This window comes from Amphiprion ocellaris, chromosome 18 (assembly GCF_022539595.1).
Source record: "Amphiprion ocellaris isolate individual 3 ecotype Okinawa chromosome 18, ASM2253959v1, whole genome shotgun sequence".
Classification (NCBI taxonomy): domain Eukaryota; kingdom Metazoa; phylum Chordata; class Actinopteri; family Pomacentridae; genus Amphiprion; species Amphiprion ocellaris.
In genome coordinates, this window is record NC_072783.1 from 23,521,858 (window position 1) to 23,540,230 (window position 18,373).

General features: G+C 38.5%; 2 protein-coding genes across 4 annotated transcripts in view; one reads left to right on the forward strand and one right to left on the reverse strand.

The window, feature by feature from the left end:
• LOC111570458 (myoferlin) overlaps positions 1–13,150 on the forward strand; it is a 36,720-nt gene extending 23,570 nt beyond the window's left edge. For all 3 annotated transcript variants that reach the window (XM_023273231.3, XM_023273232.3, XM_055004572.1), the window contains 23 exons: positions 195–288; positions 438–515; positions 657–838; positions 1,179–1,337; positions 2,012–2,113; positions 2,210–2,371; positions 2,634–2,799; positions 2,899–2,975; positions 5,680–5,778; positions 5,908–6,036; positions 6,169–6,324; positions 6,427–6,518; positions 7,170–7,340; positions 7,467–7,615; positions 9,571–9,710; positions 9,789–9,877; positions 9,955–10,050; positions 10,206–10,347; positions 10,454–10,553; positions 10,643–10,836; positions 11,638–11,747; positions 11,845–11,992; positions 12,592–13,150. In XM_023273231.3, coding sequence (XP_023128999.2) covers positions 195–288; positions 438–515; positions 657–838; positions 1,179–1,337; positions 2,012–2,113; positions 2,210–2,371; positions 2,634–2,799; positions 2,899–2,975; positions 5,680–5,778; positions 5,908–6,036; positions 6,169–6,324; positions 6,427–6,518; positions 7,170–7,340; positions 7,467–7,615; positions 9,571–9,710; positions 9,789–9,877; positions 9,955–10,050; positions 10,206–10,347; positions 10,454–10,553; positions 10,643–10,836; positions 11,638–11,747; positions 11,845–11,992; positions 12,592–12,630 — 2,874 coding nt within the window. In that variant the 3' untranslated portion in view covers positions 12,631–13,150. The remainder of the gene's footprint in view (positions 1–194; positions 289–437; positions 516–656; positions 839–1,178; positions 1,338–2,011; positions 2,114–2,209; positions 2,372–2,633; positions 2,800–2,898; positions 2,976–5,679; positions 5,779–5,907; positions 6,037–6,168; positions 6,325–6,426; positions 6,519–7,169; positions 7,341–7,466; positions 7,616–9,570; positions 9,711–9,788; positions 9,878–9,954; positions 10,051–10,205; positions 10,348–10,453; positions 10,554–10,642; positions 10,837–11,637; positions 11,748–11,844; positions 11,993–12,591) is intronic.
• Positions 12,934–17,979, reverse strand: aarsd1 (alanyl-tRNA synthetase domain containing 1). Its single transcript, XM_023273233.3, has 12 exons — positions 17,819–17,979; positions 17,241–17,369; positions 16,883–17,042; positions 16,703–16,760; positions 16,462–16,618; positions 16,162–16,278; positions 14,711–14,841; positions 14,548–14,614; positions 14,265–14,356; positions 14,062–14,116; positions 13,892–13,986; positions 12,934–13,804 (listed from the first exon to the last, which is right to left on the reverse strand). The coding sequence occupies exons 1-12, from the start codon at positions 17,855–17,857 to the stop codon at positions 13,666–13,668; spliced, it is 1,239 nt and encodes a 412-aa protein (XP_023129001.2). The 5' UTR covers positions 17,858–17,979; the 3' UTR covers positions 12,934–13,665.
• Positions 17,980–18,373: the final 394 nt, after the last annotated feature.

Genomic DNA, 18,373 nt, shown 5'->3' on the forward strand with positions numbered 1-18,373 from the left:
TATGAGTCTTTGCTTACATTGGCGAGGAAAGAAGACCACAGGAACAGGAACTGAATTTGAGCTAACAGAGTCGCTAATATTTTCAAATATTTACTTATGAATAAAACACGTCTGCTCTGCCACAGCGTGTTTTCATTTGGTGTGACGCATGAACATGTGAGAGCTTGGGCTTGTCTGCTTGGTTTTCTCTGCAGGGAGTTGATACAGAGGAGAAAGAGAAAGGCTCCAAGGCTGATACCACCAAGATGTTTGGTGCCAACACGCCCACTGTGTCCTGCTCCTTTGACAGTGAGTGGTGCAAATACAAGTGAACATGTGAATGCATATGCGCCTACACACATAAATAGTATATAACAATGATAAACACAAAAATGCGATAACGGTACGCAGCATACATGTGTGATATTAGTCCATTTAAAAGTTTTTTTCCTCTATAGGATCGTACATGTACCATCTCCGTGTCTACGTCTATCAGGCTCAGAACTTGACATCTATGGACAAAGATAGTTTTTCTGGTAAGATTATTCCTGTTGGTCTAATTGAATTTTCTGTTTCTAATATCAATATTGAAGCTGCTAGTTTAGATTTTAATTTAGTATTATCTAAAAAGTACTTTTTAAACATGCCCATTAAACCCCCTATTTTGTCCATCACAGATCCGTACGCACACGTTTCCTTCCTGCATGTCAGTAAGACAACAGAGAAGCTCAGAGCAACACTGAACCCAACCTGGGACCAAACTCTGATTTTCAATGACATAGAAATTCACGGAGACCCCAGAAATGTTGCCTCCCATCCCCCTGATGTTGTACTGGAGTTCTTTGACCATGACCAAGTGGTAGGCTGTGGGAAATACAGGCTGAATCTGCACACTGCTTTATAAAGTAGTTTGTCTATACTTGATTGTTGATTTTGTGTTGATATTATCTTTAGGGAAAACCAAAGTGATTTATGTATTTAACTTTGACACACAACTAAGTAATTTCCATGAAAAGAAATTTCAGTTAAAATGTCATAACAATTACTCACCTCTATTGGTTAAAAAAAAGGCATAACTGTTCATTTAGATCATTGGTTTAAATTCTCTGTATTTAGTTTGTACTTATTAGTAGTAGATGTGATCTTGAAATTTTCAGCTAAGTTCAGATATAACTGTGCCACATGACCCCTCTGTACAGGGGAAGGATGAGATGCTGGGCCGCAGTATTTGCACCCCACTGGTGAAACTGAATCCCAGCATGGACGAGACACCCAAGCTGCTGTGGCATCCCATCATCCAGAAGGGGCAGAAGGCAGGGGAGGCACTTGTGGCTGCTGAACTCATTCTTAAAGACAAGGTTTGTCATTAAACTAATGAAAAACAGGCTGTTTTACAGCATTTAAAACAGGAATATGTTCTCTAGGCCTGAAGATCTGTGACTTTTAGAGTCAAACCTCTAAAAAAAATGTATTACTTACAGTACCATTCATAAGTTTTGGGTCACCTGGACAATTTCATGTTTTCCACGAAAACTCACACTTTTATTTGTGTGCTAACATCATTGCACAAGGGTTTTGTAATCATCAATGAGCCTTTCAACACCATTAGCTAACACAATAGCATTAGAACACAGGAGTGATGGTTGCTGGAAATGTTCCTCTGTACCCCTATGGAGATATTCCATTAAAAATCAGCTGTTTCCAGCTAGAATAGTCATTTACCACATTAACAATGTCTAGACTGTGGTTCTGATTCATTTAATGTTATCTTCGTTGCAAAAAAAAGCTTTTCTTTCAAAAATAAGGACATTTCTAAGTGACCCCAAACTTTTGAACGGTAGTGTACACGTCCATTATTACATGAATTACTTTCATAGATTGTAACAAACCATTACTTGGTGACTTATGTTTGAGAAATTGTAAGTTGTAAGGACATCTTCACATCAGATCCTGCCTCAGTTATTTCTCTGATGTGATTAAGGGACAGGGGAAAACAAAAACACAAGTGTAATGAGTGTGTTTGTCTCTGCAGTCAAGTGAGTCAGATCTGCCCCTGGTTCCTCCAAAGCGAGCCGAGAACCTCTACATGGTTCCTCAGGGCATCCGGCCTGTGGTGCAGCTCACTGCTGTGGAGGTAATACACGACCATAAACACTACTATTACTCTCTACCTGAAGTTATATACATATAATCTTTAAGGTCTCCTTTATGTGTCTGTTAATGTTTTTAGATTCTCGCATGGGGCCTGAGAAACATGAAAACATACCAGTTGGCCTCGGTGTCTTCGCCCAGCCTTGTGGTGGAGTGTGGCGGCCAGAGGGTGGAGTCAGCTGTCATCAAGAACATGAAAAAGAGCCCCAACTTCCCCAGCTCGGTCCTCTTCATCAAAGTGGTAATGACAGTGTTACACAAGCTTCAGTGTGTGTGTGGAAATAAAGCCAACAAGTGTCTGTGAGGAAGGAAAGTTGACCTTATTCACAGTTACTGAACAGGGGCAATTGTAATAGTCATAATTGAAAGAATTGAAAAAATAGGAATTCTGTGTGCCGGGGCCTTTTAAAATGAAACTACTGACAGTGTCATTTACTTCTGTTTAACATTTTAAATTCCGGTAATATTATTTTTCATTCATCTTCCCTATATTCTTAATCCAGCTCCTTCCAAAGGATGAGATGTACACTCCTCCCATTGTGCTGAAGGTGATCGACCACCGTCCGTTTGGCAGGAAGCCTGTGGTGGGTCAATGCACCATCACTTCTCTGGAGGACTTCAGATGTGACCCATATGTCATCACTGCAGAGGGAGCCATGGCCACTAAGAGTAAGGATGATACATAAAAAAATTTGAATTACAAATCCTTCTACAATAAACACAGAGAGCCGAGAATCATTTTTCTAATGTTGTACTCCTCATTGACAGTGTCTCTGATGGTGGCCTCAAAGCCCAAAGATGTTTCTATCATCATGGAGGAGACAAGACCGCTGCTGGAAACTCAGGTAAACTCTACTAGCAGACATTAGGTTGTCTCTGCTAACTTAAGTGCATAATTTGACTTTTAAGTCAAATTTGACAAACTTGAATACTTTGGATTACAGTTTATGCACAGCATGTCAGCTGCTCTCGACAAAATGGCTTCTCCTGCGTCCCACTTTGTATGTATGGTTACTTACTATAGCTACCTAAATCACAACGCTGGGCACCAATGACACTGGAAGGCTGAGAATCACTTAATCCACAGTGCTGCAAAAAGGTCACAATGTCATTAATCTATATGGGAGTTGTCACAATGACTGAGATTGAATTTAATTTAACTGGCTTATTTTAATGAGCACTTTCAATCATTTTTCATCACAGCAAGGGCGTAACATGCAAATCAGCAGTTCAGACACTCAGATATCTAACTCACATGGAGTAAAATTTTGCTATTGAACCACTGTTGAGTACAATTTTGAATATTCTGCTTAAAGCAAATTTTAACTTTCTGACAAATGCAGCTAATTTTATTTCTCTCGATGCTAAATGTGAAGCTACTGCTAGCAGTCAGCCAGCTTAGCACAAAAACTCAAAATAACTGGGAAACAGTCAGGATAGTACCGTCTAGATGTAACAAAATCCAGCTCCCATTACTTACTTATCAAACTGTTTAAAGCACCTATCATTTGTTAAGTCTGTGTATAAACTCAAGCTGACCCTGAGAGCAGCAACCAGGATTTCAACATTTAGTCTGTACATGTAAGACCCCTTTTCAGCCGTATTTCACACTCAGCTAAAATCTAATAATTTGTCCAGTTGTGTGTTGAATGTCCTCCTGTAATCAATCCTAATAGCAATATTGTGAAGTGTAAAGATATTTCTCCAAAGGTATTTTGCACCGGGAGGCAAAATGTGGTCTAAATAAAGACCAAATTTCAGTTTTGTTTAATGTTCCATGTAAAATATCATGACTATCTGTCTATATACACTGTGACGTGCCAACAACAAGCTTTCAGATAATGGGAGCAGTTGTGTACTTTAATATAAATAAGACATTGCGCTTACTGCTGTAATGCACATGCACAAGTATTTATGAGTTGCAGCTTCAACTACTCTGAACATAAAAGTGCCCTCTGCCCCTTCATTATAAGCAATACGAGGCTGCAACAGTTGTATATTTGCACATTAGAGGATGAACATTTTCACTATTGCAAATCCTGAAGAAAGATGTTCCTAATGTGACCATTTAGTCAGTGTATTTAAACAGTTGGTGAAAAAGAATGTTACTTTTGAACCTGCTCTGAGCATCCTGTCATCAGTGACCATAGTTGTTTTTAAACAAGTATTTCTGGGGTAAAACCCACAGGCTAATCAGTCACTAGTGATTATGTACCAGATTATGTCATAGCAAAGAGTACTCATGTCCTCATGCTGATGATGAGGCTGCAGAATTTTGCTGTGTCTGTCTCCCCCTTCTGGCAGTGCAGACGCATCTATATGACGAATGCTTCACCGTTGATTACTTCCTTTAATAAGTTGTTTTTCTTTTTAATCTGGAGCATCTGAAACTTTTCTTGAGCCATTCTTAGGTTTTTCCACCATATTCCTCGTTGCTGATGTTTTGTTGCTATGGTTACTCCCTTCATCAGCTGTGCCAAACTATTCATTGCTGGTTGAGACATGACATGTTGGTACTAGTGTGGAGACACCAGATTTTAAACTCAGGCAAAATACAGAAACAATTATCTTGTACAAACAGGCCTAACCAGCACTGCGTGAACGCGTATGACAAGGAAGTTAACAGACATTTATTTATATGTAAAAGTTCCCCACTCAAGCTTTAAATATGCTGAGAGGTGAATTTTGTTACCTTCTGCACAGAACCAGGCTAAATGTTTCCCAGTTTAGTCTTCATGCTGAGTTACATGGGTTTGGGCAGTTTAATGTGTAACATACAAGCATGACCCTTAAGGATTTTTGTGCATAACTTTAAGGATTAAAGCAAATAAATTAATTTCCCCAAATGCCATAACTAAGATTTAAATTAAGCTAATGTTTTCCAAGTGTAAAACAAGAAATGTCACTGAGAAAAACAAAATTTTATGTTGAGTGAAAGGAGAAATGTTACTCCTCAGATTTACAATTTCTGTAGCCAGTTAGTGTTAGTGTTAGTAGGCCCCCTGGAGGCCAGTTACCTCAATGCAGTTGCACATTTGCTCTTTTTCACAGCAGACATTTTGACATGTCATTGCAGGAAATACACTTTTGAAATAGATAACAGTAATGATGGCTCAGAAAGTGTGCACACTAGCAGGGCCTCCAATTAAAAGGAATGCAGCCATTATTAATAGGCACGTGCCTTTCTTGCTATGACACATCAAAATATCAGATGTGAAAAAAGGTTTGCCTGCATTGCCCACTGTTACGCCCTTGCTTCACAGAATTGCCATCAATCGTGAAATTTCAGCTGGAATCACTTCATCAACCTTTCCTTCATCACAATTCACTGTTGCACTTATCAATATTTGTAGCCTAGTGTTTCTGCTTTTATGTACCTGCTGTATATATTTGTGTCTCCTTTTCTGTTTTCTGTCACATCGCATCTTCTTCCTCCAAAGCATGTAGAGAAGGTGAGACTTAACAAGACAACATGATAAAAGATTTAATAAAAGATTCTTTTACCAAATACTAGAAACAGTATAAAACGTAGCGCAATTCCATCTCTAGGAAAAAGAGACAATTGATTGGTGGAGTAAATTCTATGCTTCAACTGGAGACCGGGAGAGATGTGGTCCTTACCTCAAGAAAGGATATGATACTCTCAAAGTAAGCTGAACCCGATATCCTCCAACAATACACACAAAACATCATTAATTTACTCATGGGTTGTTCTATGTCAAATTGTACAAAAGCTTCTCTTTTGTAGCTTTTGCTGACTTAAATGTGAATTTTCAGGTCTATGACTGCGAGTTGGAAGATGTCCAAGAATTCAAAGGGTTGACTGATTTCTGCAACACTTTCAAACTGCAGCGAGGCAAGAATGAAAATGGGGACGAGGACCCAACTGTGGTCGGAGAGTTCAAGGTACTGACACCATTCAGACCACTAATACTTCATTAGATGCTATCAAATTTAGTTAGATTTATCACCAAAGTGACTACAGTTGAGTCAGATGGATCTCCTCAGTGTGGTGTGTGTTCTTGTACCTGCCTGCAGGGTTCATTTAAGGTGTACCCCCTCTCAGATGACCCAGGTGTTGCTCCCCCACCCCGTCAGTTCAGAGAGCTGCCAGACAGTGGACCTCAGGAGTGTCTGGTCAGGATTTATGTGGTTCAAGGCATAGACCTGCAGCCTAAAGACAATAATGGCAGAGTGAGAATTAATCTTTATTACCAGCAATAAAAGCAGAATTTCACAGCAGATATGGCCTCCTCAGTATCTTCTGCTTGAACTTGTCTTCTCTCTTCTGTTCAGTGTGATCCATACATAAAGATATCTCTGGGAAAAAATACAATCGAAGACAGAGATCATTACTTACCCAACACCATCAGCCCCGTGTTTGGAAGGTAAACCCATGAACAAAGGAATTAACCCTTAGATGCACCAGTGATTGGATCCTAGACTCTTCCATAAGTGGCTCAAAAATGACCCGCATAAGAATCAATGATTTTTATACCACTTTTGTCATTTTGGTTAAGAATAGTCATTTGTATTATTGTTTGTATTATATTTTTGTAGACACAAGAATGACTTCACGTTTGCAACATGTTTATTTTTCACTTTATAACAGATTTTGAACATTCTGATGATTTTGAAAGAAGAATATTACACAGAACAGCAATAGAAGAATGTCAACATCCATTTTGTAGACATTTTTCCACTCTTTCCTCCAGCTGTTGCTGTTCCTCCAAATTTGTGCATCACCTCTTGTATGATATTATCAGTAATAAAGAGCTTGAAGTAGTAATACAAATATTACAATTTCTTTAAAAGTATAAAAGGTAACTTAAAAATTTAAATGGAGTGATATCAAAAACATGTTTTATGAGGAATTACTGGAATACGAAATGATAAAAACTTTTTATTTCAAAGATATTGCAAGAAAATGACCTCACCGGTTCATTTTTGACCCACTTATACATCTAACAGTTCAACAATGAATCCTTGTAAGATATGAATCCACGACATTTCTCACACACTCCTTTGTGTTTGTTTAGGATGTTTGAGATGACATGTTTCCTGCCCCAGGACAAGGACCTGAAAATCTCAGTCTACGACTATGACCTCCTGAGTCGAGACGAGAAGGTCGGCGAGACAGTGATTGACCTGGAGAACCGCTTCCTGTCTCGATATAACTCCTACTGTGGCCTTCCACAGACCTACTGCATGTAAGGACTTAATGCTTTCAGCTTTTTCAAAGTCTGAAGGGAAAATAGTGAAAATTCTGTAATGCTCTTAAAGTACCACGTTGTCAGATCGACGACAGATTAACCCTATCTGTCTTTTTGTCTTAGTTCTGGTATCAACCAATGGAGAGATCAGATGAAACCGTCTCAGATCCTTGAGAACCTGGCTCGCCTTAAAGGACTGTCCAAACCCAGGACTGAAGATAACGGCACCTCACTCACCTTCAATGGCAAAGACTACACACTGGATCAGTTCGGTAATGATTTAATGTGTCATAGTGTAAATGAGTAAAGTGAAATGTAGTATACTTTTCATTTGATGGTTGGTTAGTAAGAGTGAGCTACAGGTAAAACCACCTTACACCCACGCCTGTTAGAACTGTATCTTTTAAAAATACCTCTGAAAGATGTATTATTTGGCAAGACTTTATAGTGCTTTTTATCTTTGGCACAAATTATAGCATTGTGGTCTAGTGACTAATTGAAACCATTTCACCAATTCACCCATTAAGGGCACTAAATACCAACAGAATAACCAAACTACAAACTAATACTGGTTTCACTAATTTCCATTGATCTGACAGCATCTGAATGTGTCACCTCTAGGTGTTAATGAGCACCCTGGTAACTTTCCCATAATAGTCATGACAGCAATCTTATTAGGTCGGACCTACTACCATTTCCATTTCACTTTCAACATGGTGCAAGTCTGAATGGAAAGCAGTCACAGTCAGTTACAACTCGAAGTACAAACAGCGGACTTTAAGTCATAAAAAGCAATCAAGGGAAGGCTTTTTCCACATTTCAGCACCAATATTAGTCCAAAAACACCACAGAGAGCAGAAGACACATTTTGTGTGTCAACATTTTGCATCTATTATAAACTGAAATGTTCATAAAAGTGAAATTTTACTATGATGAAGACAGAACAAGTCAGACTAAGACTCCAGTAATTACTATAATCAGGATGATGATGGGCGTTAAAGTTTTTTGCTTCCAGTTGTTTGTAGGACTCTTTCCGCTGAGTTTCTAGAATCCCTGCAGCCTCAGACAGCAGCAGGATCCATATAAGCGAGAGACTTGCCCATAATAATTCCATAAATTACCTATAAATTATCCCCCAAAGGAGTCAGGATCATTCAGGATCCAACAACAAGTTACGTTGTGTACTCTTTAAAAGCTGAAGTTAAATAAGTTTGAATCCTGACCTCCATGACATAAAGTAGTAGTTAGATTATCATCACACATTGACTGAATTTTCAGTGTTTGGGAAATCACAAACAGACCAGGCAGTTCAGGAAGATATAGTTTACCAGGCCAAAATATATTAAACAGCTCACTTACTGGAATGCAGATATTAAGTAGTGCAGTGGGCAAGTAGGAGAGTGTGGATGAGTGGAAATATGGTGTGAACCATGCTGGCAAAGGAAAACTGCTGAGGTGGATGCAGGAGGCCTGACTGAGAGAGACTCCCAGAGGGGCAGTCCTTTATGCCTTACAGGAAACCCAGCCCAGATGGAGAGAAATTAGCAGCACATAAAGTCCAAATATCTGCAAAACAAACCAGCAAGACAAGCATGCCGGGGTGTGAGGGCTGAACACACATCTAATAACATATTTTTATGATTTGGCTTATTAAAGCTTGTTCAGAAGTTAGTGTCAGAGCACAGGGTCAGTCATGATAAGACACCCTGGTGCGGGTAGGTCTAAGGGCCAGCAGTGGCAACTTAAAACCCCAAAGTACTGATCAGTAACCAGAGACTCAACCAATGAGCCACCACTGCCTGAACTGCAAACTGCTGCTGTGCTGCTAATGCTACTCATTAAGCATCATTAAGCATACAGCAGTGCGATCTATACAGACTTGTGAAAGCTGCATTCAAGTTGCCTACATTTGAACTCTATCAGTAACAATTGCCCCACTCGCCTAGCTATAGCCAACGATCTACAAGCTAATGTATAAGCTACGCTAATTGAAATGCATGTCTAAGAATTTGGGGATTTCAGAAGTGTCTAGATTTCACAGTCCACTTTAAGATTGTATTTCTAATCTGTGCTTGTTATATAATAATAATAATAATTGTAAATATAGTTTAAGATGTCATAATTATTCAGTATTATGACTGGAATATTTTACTCGTGTCACATTTGACTACACTGGTATTACTATATAAACTCAGTCTAATTGAGGTGCTTTGTGTTTGACATCAAGAGCACAACAAGGAAATCCATCAGCACCTGGGTCCACCCCGTGAACGTCTCTGTCTGCACATGCTCAGAACACAAGGGCTCGTCCCCGAACACGTGGAGACTCGGACCCTTTACAGCAGCTTCCAGCCCAATCTGTCTCAGGTTAGATGTCACCAACCGTCTGTTTATATGCACACTGGCCCAGTTATTCTGTAAAGCCTAAATACTGTGTTCATTTAGGGGAAGCTCCAGATGTGGGTGGATGTTTTCCCCAAAAGCATTGGAGTCCCTGGGCCCCCGTTTGACATCACACCTCGCAAGCCTAAGAAGTAAGTGCTGTGCTGCTCTTTACTGTTTGTCACATTTGATGCTGCTGGGCGGACGCTGACTGCGTTCGAATGTTCAGGTATTTCCTGCGTGCCGTCATCTGGAACACCACAGATGTGATTCTGGATGAGACCAGCATCACTGGAGAACACATGAGTGACATCTATGTCAAAGGGTAAGTCTGCTAATTCTGCATTTGTGCATTTATTTTTTTTAAAATCTAAACTTTTTTATAGACACATTTAGGCGTTTTAGCACTGACTTGCTTTAACTCTTGAGATAAACCGTGGTAGAGAGGACAATGAGTGATCGTGTTGTTCTCTGTGCCAGCTGGATGCCAGGCATGGAGGAGGACAAGCAGAAGACTGATGTCCACTACAGGTCTTTGGATGGAGACGGCAACTTTAACTGGCGGTTCGTCTTTGGCTTTGACTACCTGCCAGCTGAACAACTCTGTCTCGTGTCCAAGAAGGTGAGGCTTGTTGCATGTTGGTTTAGAATCATTTTAACACTATTTTAAAAAGAGAGACTTGTTGAAATCCATCTAAAAACCTGTTTGTATATATTGTATTCAACAGGAACACTTCTGGAGTCTTGACAAAACAGAGTTCAGGATTCCCCCCAAGCTGATTGTTCAGATTTGGGATAATGACAAATTCTCACTGGATGATTATCTCGGTAAGAAGTTTTATATGAAGTCAAACCAACATTCATCTGCAAGACAACCTGTTTAAAACCTGACTGAGTCTAATGTGCTGTGGTCTCAGGCGCTCTGGAGCTGGATTTGCGTAACCTTGTTGCTCCTGCGAAGACCCCAGAGAAGTGCTCTCTGCAGATGATGGATGGTCTGGACATAGCAGCACCAAACAAGCAGGAAAACACCAAATCTCTGTTTGCTCAGCAGTCGGTCCGAGGCTGGTGGCCTTGTTACATCGAACAGGACGGGAAGAAGGTCCTGGGTGTAAGTATGATTAGAAAGTACATGCAGTACATACAGTGGACAAATGCATTCCTGTTCAAACCTGCAGTATTTAGCATTTTAATGAGCAGTAACAGGACCGGATAAGAAGAAAATTCAGTGTCTTGGCTTTTTTCAATAGATACTGAAGACTTAAACTGTCTGCTGTGTTTGGCTCAAACTTGATGTATTTAATGAATATTTTCATAAAGGATTAAAATGCTGATTATTGTTTATTTCTTGATGAAATCGATTGCTAGGTTTGTAGAAAAAATGGAGCACTCATAACAGTGTGTTCAAAGTGAGACTGTCATTAAACGTGCTTTTTGTTATTCAAATTACATAAAACAGTTACTCAGAAAATTGGTAAATCCACATATTTCTAAAGTTGGAAACGTGATTTTTGGTATGTTTAAATGAAAAATTATTTATTAATAATTGTCAGTTTTCCACCAATTGACTCATTTCAGCTCTACTTATTTGCTCTTAGGTAGTTAAAACTATAACAAAACATTGCATTTTATCCACTATTTCATTTGTAAAAAACTGAATTTGTAAGTACAGTAGAGGCATACAATAATTCTCTCTGAAATTGGATGGGATAAAGGTTTAAAGTGCCATGAAAGGAAAATCTCTGAAATAAAAAATGTTACCCTGCTTGAATTGTAGCACCAAATGCTTTATTTAATTTTGCTTTCTATTGATTACTCCTCGATAGATGGTTTATAAGCTCTCTCTGTTATACTGAAAGGTCTTAAAGTTACTATGCAAAGTGCCCTGCATTGCTTTGTCTTGTGTTTGTAGGGAAAAGTGGAGATGACATTAGAGATTGTAAGTGAAGCAGATATTGATGAGAGACCTGCAGGAAAAGGAAGGGATGAACCCAACATGAACCCAAAACTGGACCCTCCCAAGTAAGAACCTGCAGTGGAACGACTGTAAAACAAAACTTATTGTACAAGATTAGTTCTATTGCAGTATCTTACTTTTTTCACTGTTAAACACCACCAGACGTCCAGAAACGTCCTTCTTTTGGTTCACCAACCCGTGTAAGACCATGAAGTTCATTGTGTGGAGAAGGTTCAAGTGGGTCTTCATCGGACTCATCCTCCTCATCCTAGTGCTGCTTTTCATTGCCATCCTGTTGTACTCTTTACCGGTAAGGACAGACAATAATATTTATCGCATATACTGAAATATTTTGGTCACTACTGATTAAGTCACATCATACACTACCAGTCAAAAGTCTGGATACACCTTCTCATTCAATGCTTTTTATTTGTATTATTTTCTACTTTGTAGATTAATACTGAAGATTAACACTTTTTTGTTTACAACATAATTCCATATGTATTGTTTTATAGTTATGATGCCTTCAGTATTAATCTACAATGTTCAAAGTAATTAAATAAAAAACACAATGAGAAGGTGTGTCCAAACTTTTGACTGGTAGTGAATATGAAGGATTTTTACTTTGGTTGTAGAAGACAGTTGTGATGCTGTTTGAGTAATGTACTTACTTTACTCTTGCACATGATTTGCACATTTTACTCAGAGTGTACATTACACTTATTGTGCATTTTGCATTTTTCTTATTTATTTTTGCTTACTGCAAACTTGTGCTTATTTATCTGTATTTACATTGGTGGTAACTGTACTTATTCTCCTGCAACAACCAAGTTTCCCCTCAGGATTAATGAAGTATTTCTATTCTATTCTTAGTTCTGTGGTTTAATTTTTCTCTTTTGCCTTTTCCAGAACTACATCTCAATGAAGATCGTGAAGCCATTTAAGTAACTTTCCAATGGAGGAGTAGCTAGAGAAAAGTGTAAAATACATTTCAACATATCAACACAATATCAACTCTACATTAGTTTTTTTTTACTGCCTGTATGTCTTATTAATGGGAAGGGGTGCTCGCACATTTGCACTATATCAATGCACAAACATTTTGTCGACACTATTAAACTGGGACAGACTTGGGAGCATTACATTAAGACCTGGACATCTGTGGTCTCTATCTGGAATACGGAAAGCTCTGTACCTTGTAATGCGATCCAATCCAAAGTCCAGTAAGAAAGCGCTACAGTTTTGTTACAAACATTGTCGAACAAGTGTTGATCCAGCACTTTGTGGGTTGTAAGATGGTATTTAGTGGTTACATTGTCCTGGATTGAATGTTTCCACTGTTATCACGGTGTTCTGTAGCCTTATTACATGCCTGTTCCATTAGTCGCAAATTAGAAGTTTCCATTTTTTCTTATCTTTCAATGTAATCATACCAAATGCAAGCAAAGAAGCATTTCTGTCATGTCAAGTGTGTCTGTCTTTTGTATTTTGCACTTTCACAGATCTTTTTAAATTAATATATGAAATATTAGAGCAAGAAGAGTCTGAAAGGGTGTTTTTTTCATTAAGATGGTTTTATTGTGTCTGTTTTGCAGATTGAAATGCCCCTGAGCTGTGCATTTAACCATGTACCTCATTTACATGTAACACAGAATGTTACTGTGAAGAATACATACTAACACAGAGCAGGTTTCTGAATGAATAAATGCAGTTTTTTAATGTTAATAATCAGATATGTACAGCATTTGTTGTACGGAAGTCCCAGTTATATACACTTTGACAAGAATGATCAGATTCTTGTTAACTGTCCAGTGATCATTTAGTGGTTACTACAAAATATGTATATTTAGGACATTCATGTCATCTATTAAATCCTGAAAACGGACACCTTATCAGGCATTATCCCTTATTCACTGGCTTTACTTACTTATTGCTTCCCTTCAGCTAGTATAAAAATCTGTATCTACTGAATGATGGCTCTGTTTATTCCTCCTGTGAGGTGTGATGTTTGCAGTGCTCCTTCAGTAAAGCCTCCACCTCTGCTCTCCGTGCCATGCTGTTAGCTTTGCCTTGGAATCGTCCGTTCTTTCCAGCTCCCTTCCCTTGGAGCAGCTCCAACACCCTAGAAAATAGAGACCGATATGGCACCAACCTGTATTAAGATTTAAACTAGAATAAGATTATTATGTGATGTGGTGGGATCTCTTACTGTGGTCCCATCTGAGTCACTGCTCCACTGGGTCCAGCCAGGAGAAACAAACCAGGTCCCTTCTCCTCTCCGACAGTCAGAAAAACCAAAGTTTCCTAAGACAACAAAACAGGGTGTAAACATATTTAACTGCTAAATCCTTTAACTAAGCAGTCCAGTTATGATCTTACCTCAGTGTTTATTTCATTAGCAATAATATTCATGAACTCATTGTCGCCCTCTTTTCTGTTAGAAGAAAAAAACATAATTTCTTTCTGGAAAAACTCAAATTAATGCTTGTAGTTCAAATAAAAATGACCTGATCTTTGTTAACGTCAGGAGAATGTATAATTAGTTATATCTAGAAAATACTGACTAAAGTCTAAGTTCTTACTTGTGCAAGCTGAAAAAGTTGCCTCTTTGGGGGTCATTCTTAAAGTTCTGCGCGATGAGGACGGCCATATCTCGAAGCAGGCTCAGGTTCGTCTGACAAAGAAAGTTTTAAAGTTGTTGGGAAGCTGAAGTGCAACTGATGTGATACAACATCCACATTTAAATTGGGAACTCTGTAGTCTGATTATGACCTCTTCTGGCAGCAATCAACAATTACAACAGGACATTTCTAAAACATAAGCTCCACCAACAGCAAGCTAGAAATATTGTAGAAACTCTCTTACTTTCTGTAGCAGTTTAACAGACTTCTGCAACTTGTCAACAGCCTCGACGTGCTCGTCTGCTCCTGTTCTGTTGAACAACAACAAGAATTTTCTTCACTTCCAGCTTTGTGAATAAGCTGAACTCGCGCTGGTGATATTTTGACAGTTCTGACTTCAAACTTACTTCAGAAGAGACACCATCGAACGCTCTGTGCTGTAGCTTTTCTCTGCGTACTTCAGTACTCTGTTTCCTGCCAGGAAGATCAGGTTGGTTTTATTTTTCTTTCCTTTCTCAGTTCCCAGCAGTTTTATTACCTAAAATTCAAGATTCAAAAAAAAAAAAAGGCACACAATGAGTAATTTATTCACATAATCTGAGATACACCTCATGATACGAATAGTGTATGTGATTATTTGTAATGTATTTTTAATTAGTTAATGACTTCAAAAATCTTAAAACTCATTGTGGGTCTGCAGTGCTTTCAGGAAAGACAACAAGTAGCCTCATAGTGGCAAAAGGTGGCTAGCATGGGAAGTCCACCTTGATCACCTCTGGTACATTCTAATACTACCAGTATATCTCATACAATCAACCTAAATATTGCATATTTAATGCATCTGCCTCCACTACTGTAAACGTCTTGAATTATTGTAAAGGAAAATTGGCTTCTTGCCTGTTTTAGCACATGCAGAGTGTAAATAGCTTTTATTATTTAAAATCTCACCTCTTCTGGACTGGTCAAAACTTCTGTAATTAAGAATCATTACTACTTTTTACGTCTTTTTTAAAAAATAATCTATTTTTTGACACATTCAAAGTCTCTAGGTTCCTTTTTGCTATGATCTTTTCTTGTTGTTTTCTTCAATGTTAACCTGATATCCTTTAAGAATGAATGTTCACTTTGTTCTACATAAAATACACTAGATGAGCTATTACTGCAGGAGCTTCCTGTACATCATATTTATTTATTTAACCATGATTTGTGGGATCTGACATTAGTTTGCATAAATGGTCAGTGGCAAAACACACAAAAGTGTTGTAGGACTTTTAAAGTATGAATTTACAGTGTGAGGCTGAGGCATAGCAAACATTTTCCTCATGTGACATCAACCTCTTGCTTTAATAGTGCTTTCTATTTGAATTTGCGTTTGCAATGTGTCTTAGAAATGGCCCTGCTAAAGACAAATAATTCATCCTGTCATTCATTAAGCCTATAAACATCTGTGTGGTGTATACAAAAAAATGTCGCTTAATGATTATTGTATGGTCGTCAAGTTTCTCCCATCTGTGTTTTCCAAAGCACCCTGTCTAATGATGATGTTCTCTGCTTGTGCATCAGCGTTCTTAATGTCTTTTGTCATTACTGATTTAGCTAATAGCTGGCAAACCCTGAAGACCACTATCTGCTTTTTTTACTCGGCAGGACGTAGCCTCTCAGCTAAGCCCACATACACATTCATATGAGGGCAAAAGTAGCACAGCTAGGGTTTATCATTATGCTCACATTATTTTAAGCTGCAGACAAATGTAAAATGTTCAAACTTGAGGAATTTCAACTTGCTACTAGATTCAAAGAGTAGCATTATTAAGTAGCAAATTCTGTAAAGCTCTGGTCTTTAAGTGTGTAACTGTACCTGCAACTGACTGAGGTTAGACACATGAGTTCCACAGCACATATTGGCATCAATGCCCTCGATATCAATGATCCGGATGGGCCCTGCATGGTCCTCTGGCAGCCCTCGACTCCTCACCTGGTTTACACACAAACACATCCTGAGTTAAACAGTGCATAGGTAGAATCTCTTTATTTCTGATCAAGTTAACAGATGCTGTACATTCAGTCAGGAATATCTACTGATTACTATGGAAAGCCTTATTGTTTTAATCAAACGGGCGGCAAGTTTTAGCAACAGTAACGTCGTCTGTGTACACACCTTTTCCACAGCAGGGTCATCTATAGACAGAAGTTGAACAGTGACAGGAATGTGACCTCTGATCTTCTCATTTATGATTTCTTCCAGTTCCTGAAGCTGAGTAGGTTTCACACAGGGAGTGTCCAGTTCAATGGTGCTTCTCTGACGCCCCAGGTCCCTGGAGAGAACAAAAAACAGATCAGAAGTAAACCTTTGAGACTTCTTGTTTATAGGGAAATGAATCTGTGCAGTGGTGAAGTACCAGGATGTGGTCTTGTATCCAAACATTGTGTCTGCCAGTGCTGTGATCAAATGCTGACCTAAGAGCCAATAAAAAAACAAGCTTAGAACACATGTGCATGGTGTTAATAACTGTGCTTTATAGTTTAATGTAGAGGAGGAATCGCTTCATGTAGATCATACATGTGTTAGTGGCCCTCACCTGAGTGTTGCTGCATATGATCAAACCTCCTCTCCCAGTCCACCTTCACATGCACCTCCTGGCCCTCCTCCAGAGGGGTAACAACGAAATGTAGAGCCTCCGGTCCCTGCCTCGTCACCCTCAACACTGGGATGTCTCCAATCAGTCCATGGTCATCTGGCTGAGGGAGGGCAACACAAGTTCAATAGGCATATTTGGTAAAAATATCAGACATGTATGACTTATGGTGATTAGTATTACTTTAGATACAGGCGATATTCCCAAACACATCTATATGCATCCTTGCAATGATCACTGATGGCACATGCCTGATTTAGACATTTAAACAGAGGAGTAAGATTTAAAATGACCAGCTTACTTGGCCACCTCCCTCGGGAAACAAGATGGTATCTTGGAGCTTGACGTTGAAGCCTTTTAAAGTTTCTTTCTTTCCGTTGACCTCTTGTTTTAGTTCGGCAGGGCAGCAGGAGACAACACAGGTAACAAACTAGAAAAAAGTAAGTGAGATGAAAACTTGTCATGTGAAGCTACAACTTTCAAACTGACAGCAGGTGGAGGATTTCGGTCTTATATAAAACTTTATGAAGGTTTGCAAAAGAAAAAGAAACTGATAACTAGCAACAAAACAAAAAATATTGCTTTTACAAACATAACGTATAAAAGTAAAAAATGATACGTTCCACTGATTTTTGTGAGGGCTTTCTTACATTTCAGGTGGGTTTAAAATGGCAACATCAGTATGAGTAGATGTAATACGGTATGTATGAGAATACATGATTAAAACCTCTACAAAAATGAGAATTAATGCAGTGTTTCGTACAGTAAAAGGTTAGGTGCAGTAGCAGCCAGCTGGTGTGGTACTTAGCCAGCATGCTAATCATTTCTGCGGAGAACAGCAGTTGAATTATTTTCACACGCAGGTAAACAGCTTCATACCTCCTTCATATAACAGTCTCGTTGACACTGAAAAGCCATTCTGTTCTGTTAAGAGGAAATATTCTGCCTGTATCTGACGATAAACTGTAAAATCCTGTCACTCGGACTCACTCATACAGCGAACATTACAGCTGTCTGCTTAGTACGGAAAGCAACATAGTCCAAACTTAACGCCTTCGACTTGGTCATTCTGTAAATAGACTTGCTTGAACGATATTTAAACATGAAATAAAAACCCACAACTACATTACAAATAGTATATTTGTTTGTCTTTTGATAAGTTAACATAGAAAAAAAAGACTAGATAAGATAGAATCCACCAAATATTGTAAAAATATAGACAGCAGTTGATACGAATATGTAAAATGTGTGCTGGAGTCTGTTTTCTGAGTTCACATGAAATACAGTGTGTGTGTGTATGTATGTATGTATGTATGTATGTATGTATGTATGTATGTATGTATGTGTATATATATATATATATATATATATATATATATATATATATATATATATATATATATATATATATATATATCGCTACTTGGTGGAGCT